The 14,284-nt window shown below is 44.1% G+C and overlaps 1 protein-coding gene across 1 annotated transcript in view; it reads right to left on the bottom strand.

Annotated features, from left to right (window-relative positions):
• LOC128339432 (spermatogenesis-associated protein 7 homolog) overlaps positions 1-14,284 on the bottom strand; it is a 185,694-nt gene that overhangs the window by 35,679 nt on the left and 135,731 nt on the right. Inside the window, exon 6 of the mRNA XM_053283349.1 lies at positions 1,952-2,073. Coding sequence (XP_053139324.1) covers positions 1,952-2,073 — 122 coding nt within the window. The remainder of the gene's footprint in view (positions 1-1,951; positions 2,074-14,284) is intronic.

Genomic DNA, 14,284 nt, shown 5'->3' with positions numbered 1-14,284 from the left:
TATTTATGTCAAGCAATTCCACCCCACAAGAGCAGGTTGGATCAGATCACATGGGACACCTGCAGATCAGTTTCAGTGGCAGAGTGTAGCAAATGGTGCTGGGGAAAGAAATTGAAATTAAATAGCATCCATGTGATCCTCGATGCCAATGTAACAGCAATCACAGTTTCGATTAAAGTAAAAACAAGAATAGTTGAGGGGGGGAAGCAGAGGTGGGAGACTGGGGAAGGACAGCTGTTGTGAAACAGGCATCTACTCAGGAAGAGAGCTTGTTCACCACATAGGAATATAGGAAGCTGCCTTATACTGAGTCAGACCCTTGGTCCATCTAGCTCAGTATTGTCTACACAAACTGGCAGCAGCTTTCCCAAGGTTACAGGTAGGAGTCTCTCTCAGCTCTATCTTGGAGATGCCAGGGAGAGAACTTGGAACCTTTTGCATGCAAGCACATAGATGCTCTTCCCAGAATGGCCCCATCTCCTGAGGGGAATATCTTCCAGTGCTCACATGTAGTCTTCCATGCATATGCAAACCAGAGTGGACCCTGCTTAGCAAAGGGGACAATTCATGCTTGCTACCACAAGACTAGCATCTGTCTTGGAATACAAGAGAGGAACACAAGACAGGTGTCTATCTTGGAAAAATATAACAAACCTGTGGACTGCAGGCCATTTCCATAATATATTATAAGAAGATAGGGTCCCTTCAAAAAAAAAAATCCTTTGTTTTACAGAAATGGTTGTGCAATGGTTCTGAGGGAGGCATATACGTGGAAAAAAATGGCAAGAAAATGGGAAAATGTATCAGCAAGATACTGCTATTACTATAAACCAAACCAAAACTACACCATATAGGCTTCATGTGGTGGTACAACTTGGTAATGCATATGGATTATGTGTTACTGCTTCCCACATCAAACACTGTGGCACACCACATTTTAAAAAGCTAGCTCACTAAGAAGGGGGCTGTGCTAGCACCCTTCTGCTTGACGGACAAATGTCCCTGGATCCCTGCAGAAGGGGGCTGAGCAGAAAGTTCACAAAATTCATATGGGAGTAATACATGATGGGGGCATTAACTGTGTTGATGTTGAAGGAGATCAGTCCACTGGTTGATTTTAATGAATTGTTTAAAAAGTTTTTAAAAAATCAAAAATCAATATGTGCACGGATCTCCTTGAATATCCACATATTTAATCCTCCAATCATGTAGGAACACCTTGCAAAATTGCAGAACTTTCTACCCAGCCATTTGGGAGTTGTCTATATTTTTGAGTTTCCCATTGATTCCTATGAGGAAATTATTATTAAAGTCGGGAATTCAGGTGTAGCTTCCCCTAGTGACTGACCATGTTTATTGAACATGTATGCTCAATTGTAGATCTTCCCATGCCAGTTGAAGTCAGTTCACAACTCTCTGAAGAAGAAGAAGGGGTGGGGGGAAGGGCCCATCTTCACTTTTTGTCTCAGGATCCAAACTTTCCAACTTTGCTACACCCCTGAACACATGACGGCAATACAACCCATATGTCAGAAGTGGAATCCATGTTACAGTATGCCAGGTTTTATTTTAACATAGGGGGCAGAGTTGCATTTTAAATTCTAGAATTGGCAAGCAGGAGGAGGATGCTGAATCCTTCCCTGTCAACACTTCCCTCCTCAAAATGCTTCTCCACAGCTGTCCTCCTTGTGACAACAACCAATTGGAGTCCAACTAGTAGGGAAAAAGCTGGGGAGAAGGAGGAAGTGATTGAGGGGAAGCAAAGGTGCCCCCTTTTTGCTCTAAATTACCCATTTGCTTTACATGAAATTCTCAGTTGGGGCAGAAGTGTCAGCCCCAGGCTAAACAAGCATGGAATATAGTTATGTAGGAACAAGCCTAGGACTAATGCTTGTACTATTGCCCTCAAATGTAAGGTGTGGCCCTCAAATGTAAGGTGTGTCCCTCTTACCTTATGATCCTTGGTGGAAACACTTCTGGAATTGAATGGTGGTGCAGATGGGACCCGGGCCATTTCTTCCTTGTATTTCTCAACCACTTTGATAAGTTTATCTCTCTTTTGCTGGTCCCTGTCTGCAGATAAGGATATATGAAAAGGATTCATTCACAAAATGGTGAATCAATAAAGTGACCCTTTCACATCTTCTTTAGCATGGTGCAAAAACATTAAAATGCTGCAGAATGCAGAAGCTGAATGAAGATGTCCCGAGGTTAGCTCAACTCTGTAAACCTTTCCCTACAAATACAAAGACTATAGTTGTACCTGCCTAATCTTGGTTAACAAACAGATTTTTAGGTCTATTCACAGCAGCTTTCTGTGCTCAAGTACCAAAAATATCCTGGGAAAAGTCCTGTACCTTTTTCCTGAGAACATCCTGTGTCATCATTGAAAACTACCCTATGTGGGCTTCATCGCTCTGCTGATATTCCACTTAGACTTTTCAGCTCTGTAGATCAGATCATTACAGGCTGAATCCAGATTGTGATAACAAGGAACACAAAAGAAAAACAAAATACCCACACTTGTGACCTAAGATAGGCTGCATCAGTGGTGTCACCACCTGTTTTTTTTAAATCTTATTAGAAGGAAAAAGAAAGAAGATGGAAGGAGAGAAGGGGGAGATGGGAAAATACATAATAAGGTTTCTTGGCAATTAATTAAAATTGACATATGGTAAACAAAAGTGGGATCCATGATATGGGTTGGTGCTAAGATGAGTCGAAAAAGGTTGAAGATAATTGGTCTCAATGTACCCTCAAACAATTGATTCACAGAACCACCTGAGGGAAATTCTGGAACATTTACTTTGAGATGCATAGCTAGAGGTCAGCACAAGAAACACTATTTCACCAGCAAAGCATCCAACACCTACCTTCATCTTTTACTCCAAGCAAAGAAGTGTGCAAAGAGCATGGTCTTCTACTGTTTTCAATATGTCTTGCAGTGTTTTGTGAATTAAAAGGCTTAAGAGAAAATGTGACATTCGAGCAAAAGCCAGGAAAAAGCAATTGTTTTCTGAAGGGATCATCGCCTTTCAATTTTTTTAAATGCAAAGAGGAAGACACTCATTTTTCCAGTCATAAAACTCTGCTTTTAGCATTATTTCCATTAGCATTTTGTTCTGGGCATGGTCATCAGCAGTGTACATCAGCATTTGGCATCCAGGCACATCAGGAGAAATCAGCTCTGGCAACACTGACTTAATGGATCCGATTGCCCATCACCATCACCCTGTCTTCCTTGTTTTTGTTGGCAGGGGTGTAAGTGACAGCTGTCTTCTCAGTTACCATTGCTCTTCTGGGAACATATCCGGAGCAGTCTGTAATCATTTTGTCACGCCGAGTACAAACAATGTGATAAAACCATTTGCTCCGTGCAATAAAATGACAGAAGCAAAACTTGACACTCAGCTCACTGAGACATTTACCAGCCCATTCCTAAGGGTCAGCATGGATACTAGTTTGTGCTGTGGTAGCAAAAGTGGCAACAAATATTTCTCAAGAGGCTCAGAAATACCCTTCTCTGCCCTGTTTATCCTACTGAAGGAAAGAGTGGCATAGGATATAACACTGTTCCTGGAACTCAGGCTGATGATTCTATATATAAGTCAGTTCCCAACATTCCATGAAACTCTCCCAACATTCCATCATCATCATCATCATCATCATCATCATCTAGTGTGATCAAGAAACAACACCCAGGATGGAACTCTACAAATTGAAGTAGGTTTCTCGGAGCAGGTGTAGTGATCATCCCAATATTGTCCCAGAATCCACCCGCTTCACTTCCCTCCATATAACTGAATAGGCTTGTTCATATGACCCTAAGCAAGGTCAGAGGAGCACCCAGCCAGGGCCGGAGAGCCGTGCATGCTCCCGATCGGAGGTAGTGTGTTTGCAAAGATCAAAGTAGGAGGAGGGGAGAGTGATCATGTGGAGGGCAGGAACTGGGTAGGATGGGCAAACCCTCCCTAGATTCAGACCCCAGCATTTCACTGAGGGTAGATGAAAAGCCATCTGATCCACCTCTGACACAATCACTGTCCTTTCCTCTAACCTTGCTTTTTAAAATTGACACAACCACGGATCGGAAGTGTGCATGGCTCTCCTACCCGGGCTGGAGGCTCCTCTGACCTGTTTAGGGTCGTGTGAACAAGCTTAACGCCATTCACTTAGGACCATCCTTTCCATGAGGCAGGGAGAGGAGGCGGCTGCCTCAGGTTTGGGTACAAGGAGGGGTAATGGAAGCAACATATGCCAGGCCCCACCGCCAGGGGCTCCATCATTGCCACCACTCTTCCTTGCCTGGCTGGGGCATCCTGTTCATTTCCCCCTTGAGCAGGGGCGTAACTACTATTAGGCAAGGGGAGGCAGCTGCCTGGGGGCCCCCATGCCTCAAGGGGCCCCCCAGAGCCAAGTCACATGACTCCCCAACACCTGCAGAGCTTCCTTCATTATGATCCTTCCTTCATATTTCTTCCTTCGACCTGGCTAGTATCTCTCTCTCTCTGTCTCTTGACCCTCCCTCCTTGTGTGTGTGTGTATCAGCAAGGGGCCCATTTTAAAATATTGTCTTGGGGCCCACTCCAGCCTTGTTACGCCCCTGCCCTTGAGGTGCACTTCTTCTCCTCCCCACCACTGACTTGAACTGGGAGTGCCTCTGCCACCACTGCCTGGTTTGCTAGCATAGTCTGAAGAGTGCTCATGTGTCATTACCACTGTTTTGAAAGCATGGCTGAGCACTCACTCACAAATGGGGTGCGTGTGTATCATATGGTCCTTCCTTCACTTCAGGCAGCAAAATGCCTTGGACTACCCCTGCCACAGTAAAGATACATGAGACACAATAAAAACAATAGCATAAGGCAGTTATTTAAAAAACCCAAATTATTAAAATTAATTTTTATTAAAAGCCTGTGAGAACAGGTGAGTCTTGAGGGTCTTCCTGAAAACAAACAGAGAAGGAGATGTTCTTATTTCAGTGGGGAGCATATTCCAAAGCCCCAGGGCAGCCACAGAGAAAGCCTGGTCCCGGGTCACCACAGAACAAGCCAATAGCAACCATAACCGGACCTCTCCAGAAGATCGTAACAGGTGGCAGGGTTGATGACAAAGGAGGCACTCTCTTAAATACCCTGGACCCAAATCATTAAGGGCTTTATAGGTAATAACCAACACTTTGTATTTCACCCAGAAACATAGCAGCAGCCAAGGCAGTTATTTTAAAATCGGAGTTAAGTGGTCCCTTTGGGTTGTCCCTGAGACCAATTTGGCTCCCGCATTCTGTACCAACTGTAGTTTCTGGACTCCGTACAAAGACAGCCCCACATAGAGTGCATTACAGTAGTCAAACCTGGAGGTTACCAGCATATGTACCACTATATTAAGGTCTTTACCTCCAGAAATGGACATAGCTGATGTATCATCGAAGCTTATAAAAAGCACTCCTGACCACTGCCTGGCCATAATCACAGTGTTGTGCTACTACAATATTATGAGATTTTACCACTTGTGATGTAGTTCCTCCTCTTTCAGATTCACCTCATTGGCAGCCATTCTTCCTGGTTGCCCCATACAGGAGATAGCAAGGGCCCTCTATTGGCATGGCTGGTAGCAACTGAACTGCCTTTGGCATCACAAATGCCCTTCCCAGAAATGCCTCCTGCAGCGACCATTCCACCTGGTGACTAGGCAACTCATTAAGTAACAGTATAACATAACTGGTGTCTGAATGTGTTAGTTCTCCTCTTCTATCTTAATTCCCTTGTGCTTTTAGATCCACCCATAGCTATTAGATGGGGCAGCATACAAAATGATGATGATGATGACGACGACGATGATGATAAGGATCAGCAGCAGGATCAGAAGAAATTGCTAAGCATGCTAGCTAATCTGATTCTTTAGCGGATTACAGCTTTTGTCTCAGAGCAAGCACACGTGAGGAGAAGAAAAATGCTGAATCATCCCCTCTGCACTTCCCTAGCAAGACTTTCCCCTAAACTTTCCTGTACTTCTGGTAGTTTCAAAAATAGCTGCGACCACCACCCCTCTTTATTTCAGAGTTTGATCCTCCCTGGGCTTGGGGTGGAAATCCCAGAGAAACTCTCCTTCTTTTGCTATGGGAAAAATACTCAAAAATCCTCCCACGTGCAAGCCTACACGTGGTGAGAAAATTGGTAGATTGCTGACCATCTGAGACATGTGTGCATGAGAATGAGACCCCCTTCCAGGCCCACCTTTCCTGAGTCAAAAATCTACTCAGAGAGGCTTGTGAAATGCAAAGAACAAAAAGGAAAAAAACTTTATTCAAATACTACAGACTACTTTGGTCTGAGGTTTCCTTCAGCTTTTAATTATAGGTAAAAATACTCAGTGGTTACAATAATACTTCAAAAAGCACCCCAGTTGCAAGGAACAGGGATGTAAGAAAATACAAAAGCATCTTTAAAGGCTTACATAGGCTTTTGCAACGCCCTGGATGGGCGCAGTCCAGCGTTTCTTAGCTTAGTTACAGGTAAATAATCTTACAGGTAAACAATCCTAGAACACTTTCAGGGATATACAAAACACAAAAGAAATATAAGGGTTTAACGCAAAATCTAACAAACTGTTTCCTAGGCTGAATCCCCGTTTCCTTGAAAACTCACCCACCATCTGATGAGAATCAAGCTTCCTGCAATCCTGTCTCTCAAGGATCTGCAGTTCCTTCTGCAGCCATCCTCCATGGCTACATGTCCTGCCCTCATCCCCAGCCTGCTTCTTTCTAACAAAGAAACTCTTCTCTACCAGTGCTCTCTAGGTCACACCCACCTGGTGTGTTGATTGGCTGATCCCTGGAGTTTACCAGTCTGTCAGTCAGGACAGGGTTCACTTCTGGTTAACTCTTTAGGGGAGAGGAGGGACTGATCACTACAGGTTCATTGGATGTGCTCCAAAGGGCTATGGCACATGTATATATATAAAAACTAGACAGGAGGGCAGTACACACAATTGGCAGTAGCATAGGAGAAGCCTTCTGCCCTAATTCAGGAGCTGGACATGCTCTTGATTTTTTAGTGTGTTAGACAGAAACAAGGTGAGAGGCGGGGAGCTTGATAATTTGTCAAGTCCCTGCTAAGTAGGATGAGCAAGCTGTACTTGCAGATTTTGAATGAAGTAGGCAGGGAAATCATCCTACCCAGCTGGGCCTTGAATGATGATCAAGCTCCCTGTCTCCGACCTAACACATGGCTGCAAATCAGGAGTGTGCCTAGCTCCCAAATTAGGATAGGAGGCATCTCCTATCCTAATGACGATAATGTGAACCTCCCTATGGATTAGCTCTTCAGAAAAGCTCTTGACTTACTCTTCAACAAACAGGAAGAGTCTGAGGATTTTAAAATGTAGCAGGTCTTGCAGTATTGCTCCAAGTCTTTTAAGATGGGACAGGGTACCATTTTAACAGGAGCTCTGGCAACCCAGTAAAGCAGCCAAGTTATTAAACTGTGAAAGATTACTATAGAGCAAACTGAGTGATTCAATTTCCCAATTGGTTGAATAATTCTTTTGCTGTCTGAACAGCATTTAGTACTGTGTCAACATGCTGATTCCACTAGGTGCATATTACAACCCCTCGGCTGTATATGCTTGTAATTCTGATCACTTAGCCTTGGGGACAAATTTATTCCAGCTGGTCTCAATAGCTATAGCTTTCCCCCTAATCTACCTAAAGCCTTAACACCACATTTAAAAAAGCCCTGCCAAGCAGCTCAAGCTCAAACAGCAAAATGCAAAAATAGTTAGATTCTGAAAGTCTTCTAAACAAATTGGTATAGTTTGTAAAACTAGTGTGCATCTCATGATAAAATCTAACCAGCAAATTGGGCACCATCCACAAAGTATATAATGCATAAAATTAGGGAAAGGTAGCAAAGTTGTGACGAAGATGGGATGAGGAATTGATGGCACTGGAGAGAAGGGTAACAAGGGAGGGTGAAAAAGTATGACATTTTATGGAACCCTTATGTAGGTCAAACTTGCTTTGCATAGATCTATGAACTCAAACATATCACTCTTCTTGGGAGTTGTTATTTTTACCCCCAGATTAATTAGCAGAGCACTAAGGAAGCTACCCACTCGAGTTACAGAGTAGTTTGCAGAGTTTAGTTGTTGCAGCTATTTAGAGAAGACACATGGAGCCGGGTCTCATGATCAGTGAGACCCGGTTTGGGGAGCTAAGCAGGGAGAGCGGGCTAAGCCCGCTCTCCCCACACACGAGCAGGTTCACAGCCACTGGTTTCCCCCCACTGCTGTTGCTTCAGCAGCTATTCGTCCTGTGTCATTTCTCCTCAAATAATCCTAGCCAGTCAGGAATGACATGATAGCATCACAATGCTATGTATCTTGTGTAGAGAGCCTCATTATTGCAAACTACACAATTGAGGTGTCCCTATGTGTTACTACAACTGTACCAGATTTGATTCAAATTGGTTAGACGGTCCACAAATTAGCCCACTTGCACCTCAAATGTTTATGCATCCGCCATCTTGAATTGGAGTGGATGGATGCCATCATCACATACTACACTGTTGAGCTATCCCTGTGTGTCATTCACTATAACTGTAGCAAATTTGGTTTGGATCAGATAGTTCACAAGTTAACCCACTATGTATCTTGTGTAGAGAGCCTCATTATTGCAAACTACACAATTGAGGTGTCCCTATGTGTTACTTACTACAACTGTAGCAAATCTGGTTCAAATCGTTTAGACAGTCCACAAGTTAGCCCACTTGCGCCTCAAACGTTCATGCATGCACCATCTTGAATCGGGGTGTATGACATCATCACAGACTATGCCATTGGAGCATCCCTATGTGTCTCTACAGCTGTAGCAAATTTGGTTCACATATTAGTCCACCTGCACCTCAAAAGTTTACGCATCTGCCATCTTGAATCAGGGTGGGTGACATCATCATCACAAACTACCCGTAGAGGTGCCCCTATGTGTCGCTACAACTGTACCCGATTTGATTCATATTGGTCCAGGCATTTCAAAGTTGATAGCGGGGGACACACACAGGGACACATGGAATGCTGTGTGATTTCATAAGCCTACTGGAAAGTAGGCTAAAAAATATCCAGGAATAGCTTCAGTCAGAGCTTGCAACCCTATCCCCAAAGATTTTGTTAATGTGATAAGGAGCAAAGAGATATTCAAGGAGAACAGATATAGAAAGGAAAGAATATAGCATGCCAGCTCAAATTTAGTGCATTCTTGTACTTAGAGGAATTTGTGAATTGGCTGGTAAAATTTTAGTACATCATGAAAAGGAACCAAGCCAAGGAACCAAGTTATTTTTGTGGACCTAATTGTTTTATAATTGCTTCCCTTGTAAACACAAATAAATACTATGCTGGTTTAACTAAGGCTTTATTCAGCAGCAACTCTATTACTTCCCCTTCCCCTCCTTTTTCTTTTCTGACTCCACCCCTCACACTCTTGGCAGGATCCCTACTGGGACAAACATTCAAACCACAAAACACAAAAGATAACTAGCCTACTGTACCTGTTGGATAATCCTCACCTATTAAAACTTGTCAGAGCCGCTCCTAACTGGTTGGCTGGATGGGGAATATTTCATTTGCAATGTTTTGCTCAGGGCCAACTCCAGATTTCATGGGGCCCTCAGCAAACTGGCCTCCACGGGCCCCTTCTCACCTAAGTGGGCTTCAAAGGAATTGCTCCACCACCATCTTACGAAGGCTACAGAGACAGAACTGGTCTCAAGGATCATCAGTGGGCCTGTCTAGGGGCTGTGGGCTTTGGGAAGCTGTCTGACAATGCCAACCCCGAAAGCTGGCTTTTGATGCCACATAAGCTGCTTCAACATGTCTTTATGGAGGAAGCAGGGCTATTTTTCTTGCTCAAAATAGTGGGGTTGATGCTTGTTGATGGGGTTGATGCTTGGCTGAAAATTGATAAGTTCCTGGCAAAAGTCCACTACCCACCCCTACAATTATCGGTGGGTGGGCACTCCCACCAAAGATGGAAAAAGCCCCAGTTTGTCCAGAGGCTTTTCAGCAGAACTTAAGAGAGAAAGATTCTTTGCTCATCTGCACATTCTTTTACCACATTAGGCCTAATTATAAGTGGCTTCCAATTGAAACTGTAATGTAAACACTGTGGAAATTTGAAGCTTAGCAGAGCATTTGTCTAAACTAAAATGCATTTTCTGTGATGATCAACACTTAATGCTACACTCCGATATGTGACAGCATAATGAGCACCGTGTCAGTAAAACTCTGAAGTGTCCTTATGTTTGTTAAACATAATTGTAATGTCGCTGGAGAACTTAAGAGAGTCTTTACATCTCTTCTACCCTGACATTCCAAGGGTCCCTTGATAAACTGGATTGGATGTGGGTCTAGATACTCCAACTATATTGCTACAGCTAAATCAACACTGAAACACACTATAAATCAGTAGTTTGCCACCACCTAGTGGCTTATTGAGCAGTAAGTACTCTTAATATATACAAGGAGTTTAGAGGTCTAACTGGGGTTCCGCCCACATTGTAATACTGCCAGCTTCCAATCTTGAAACATCCAATTGTCTTAAAAAGAGTTATTGCACTTTTTCTTATAACTTGCCTAAGAAGTCAAAGGTGTTAACATGAGGTCAGAAGATACAGGTTTACTGAAACAACAGTTTAGGCATTTAATATTCAGAGATAAATTTCTTGTCAAAGAAATAGAAAGCAAAACATTGTTTGCAGCTTAATATCCTAGATGACACTGTTAGCTTTTTATAGTTTACTTGGCTGCAAGAGACAGATAGCAGTTGGAAAGAATAGTTGATCTTGGGATTAGAAATCCAACTTCTTCTCTGACTTCTTTGCAAAGAGGTACAACACAGAAATAAGTGAGCATAGCTTTCACTAGCTTCGTGACCAAAGGCAATTTGCAGGAGCCTTGATTCTTCTTCAGTTGGTGTGGTTGGTCCTCCAAATATTTACTGAATGCACATAGGGCTGGAGAGAGCACAATCTTCTCTTCCCCGCCCTATGCATGTTTGTTTGCCTGTCTGAAACACAACATGCCTATGTGTGTACAAGCATACACATGAAGCCATGTTGCACATTTTCAGATGGATGCAGGTATAGTGCAGAGGATAACACCTACACTATGCTCATTCACTGAATGCACGGTGGAGTGGTCAGGACATCTGTAAAAGACATGGGTTTTAAGAATTAGCCAGTGGGAAGGTAGAACAAAACAGAAAGATGGAAAGATAGACCAGGGATTTTGAGATGTCTCCCCTGTATAGAACATGAGGATGGACAAGTTCAGGATTGTCCTAGCAGGAGTCTATGGCCTAATCCTATGGCCTAACGGACTTGGTTGCAGGACTTGCGTTGGAGTCTCCCAGACTTTTGGTGCTGGGGGACTTCAATGTTCATTTTGGGACCAATTTGTCCGGGGCAGCTCAGGAGTTCATAGTGGCCATGACAACTATGGGCCTATCCCAAGTGGTCTCTGGACCGACGCATATTGCAGGTCACACACTTGATTTGGTCTTCTACTCTGATCAGGGTGGTGTTCCGTGGGTGGGGACTCCTTTGATCTCCCCGTTGTAATGGACAGACCACCATCTGGTTAAGGTGGGACTTACAACCACTTCCCACCTCTGCAGGGGCGAGGGGCCCATTAGAATGGTCCGCCCAAAGAGGTTATTGGCTCCAGTAAGATTCCAAGAAACCTTGGAGAGATTCAATGTTGGCTTTGCTGGTGATCCTGTTGATGCCCTGGTTGAGAACTGGAACAAATCACTCACCAGGGCAGTGGACACGATTGCCCCCAAGTGTCCCCTCCGACTGACTTCAAAACTGGCCCCTTGGTATACGGAAGATCTGTGGGGGCTGAAGCGGCAAGGTAGGCGACTGGAGTGCAAGTGGAGAAAGACTTGACTCAAGTCCGACAGACTACGACATAGAGCACATTTAAAGATCTATGCTCAGGCAATACGTACTGCAAAGAAGTGTTTATTTCCTGCCCGTATTGCCTCTGCGAGTTCACGCCCAGCGGAGTTGTTCAGGGTTGTGAGAGGACTGGTATCTGCCCCATCTCCCTTGAACCAGAATTTGGAGTCATCAGTTACCCGCTGTGATGTGTTTAAAGAGTTTTTTGCAAATAAAATATCTCGGATTCGGGCCGATCTAGATGGAGACTCCCCAGTTAATTTGATGCCTGAACAGGAGGTGTCCAGCAACTCCTCTTATGCGATTCGACTGGATCGGTTTCAGTTTGTGACTCCTGAGGATGTGGACAAGCTGCTTGGGGTGGTGAGGGCCACCACTTGTTCCCTTGACCCTTGTCCAACATGGCTTGTTCGATCTAGCAGGGAGGCTGTTGTAGACAGCCTGGTAGAAATCATAAATGCTTCTCTGAGGGAGGGCAGTATGCCTCCTTGTCTTAAGGAGGCAATCATTAGACCTCTTCTAAAGAAGCCTGCATTAGCTCCATCAGAGTTGAGAAATTATAGGCCTGTTTCCAACCTCCCATGGCTGGGCAAGGTAATTGAGAGGTTGATGGCCTCTCAGCTCCAGGTGGTCTTGGAGGAAACTGATTATCTAGACCCATTTCAAACTGGTTTTCGGGCAGGCTACAGGGTGGAGACTGCCTTAGTCGGCCTGATGGATGATCTCCAATTGGCAATTGACAGAGGAAGTGTGACTCTGTTGGTTGTTTTGGATCTCTCGGTGGCTTTCGATACTATCGACCATAGTATCCTTCTGGAACGTCTGAGAGTGTTGGGGGTGGGAGGCACTGTTTTACATCGGCTCCGCTCCTACCGCTCGGAGAGATTCCAGATGGTGTTGATTGGAGACTGTTGCTCTTCGAGATCTGAGCTTTAGTATGGCGTCCCTCAAGGTTCCATACTTTTTCCAATGCTCTTAAACATCTACATGAAACCGCTGGGAGAGATCATCAGGGGATTTGGAGCTGGGTGTTATCAGTATGCTGATGACACCCAGATCTACTTTTCCATGCCAACTTCTTCAGGAGCTGGCATATCCTCTCTAAATGCCTGCCTGGAAGCAGTAATAGGCTGGATGAGGGAGAATAAACTGAAGCTGAATCCAGATAAGATGGAGGTACTTATTGTGTGGGGTCAGAACTCCAGAGACAATTTTGATCAACCTGTTCTAGATGGGGGTCACACTTCCCCAAAAGGAACAGGTTCGCAGTCTGAGAGTACTTCTGGATTCACACCTCTCCCTGGTTTCTCAGGTTGAGGCGGTGGCCAGGGGTGCTTTCTATGAGCTCCGGCTGATACACCAGCTGCGCCCGTTTCTCGAGATCAATGACCTCAAAACTGTGGTACATCTGTTGTTAACCTCCAGACTGGACTTTTGTAATGCGCTCTACGTGGGGCTGCCTTTGTATGTAGTCCGGAAACTTCAGTTGGTTCAGAATGCGGCAGCCAGGTTGGTCTCTGAGTCATCTCGGAGAGACCATGTTACTCCTTTACTGATGGAGTTACACTGGTTGCCAATAGGTTTCCGGATGAAATACAAAGTGCTAGTTATAACTTACAAAGCCGTAAACAGCTTAGGCCCTGGGTATCTAAGAGAGTGTCTTCTTCATTACAAGCCCCACCACCCATTGAGGTCATCTGAGGAGATCCGTCTCCAGTTACCACCGACTCATTTGGTGGCTACACAGAGATGGGCCTTCTCGGTCACTGCCCCGAGACTGTGGAATGCACTCCCTGCTGAGATACGATCCTCCCCATCTCTGGCAATTTTCAAAAAATACCTGAAAACCCATCTCTTCACCCAAGCTTACTCACCATCCTAAATTCTGGGGGTTTTAAAATCTGGTTTATTTTAAAATTTAAAACCTGATTTCAGGGGTTTTAATTACTGTAATGGTTTAATTGTTGTTTTAAAAGGTTTTTAAATTGTTAGTTGTTATATTGTTTTTAATTTGTTTTAGCTCTTTAGTGTTTTAGTGGTTTAGTGGCTGAGCCACTTTGGAAGGGCGGTATACTAAATAAATAAATAAATAAATAAATAAATAAATAAATAAATAAATAAATAATCCAGACATCATGCCATAGCTCTGGGAAACGTAGCTGAGGTGGATGTTTCTGATTGTCTGAATGTGTGAAGCTGCAGTTCTGTCACCCAACCACAGCTCCATTTTTGCCTCCAAACTTGAATTTGACAGTATAGGTGTGAGTTTTGCTGCTGTTGAAGGAGTTGCATGTATGGTTTCTGGACACCAGTACATGCAGTATATA

The sequence above is a fragment of the Hemicordylus capensis genome, chromosome 1 (genome assembly GCF_027244095.1).
Source record: "Hemicordylus capensis ecotype Gifberg chromosome 1, rHemCap1.1.pri, whole genome shotgun sequence".
Taxonomy (NCBI): Eukaryota; Metazoa; Chordata; class Lepidosauria; order Squamata; family Cordylidae; genus Hemicordylus; species Hemicordylus capensis.
This window is presented reverse-complemented; position numbering and strand designations above follow the sequence as displayed.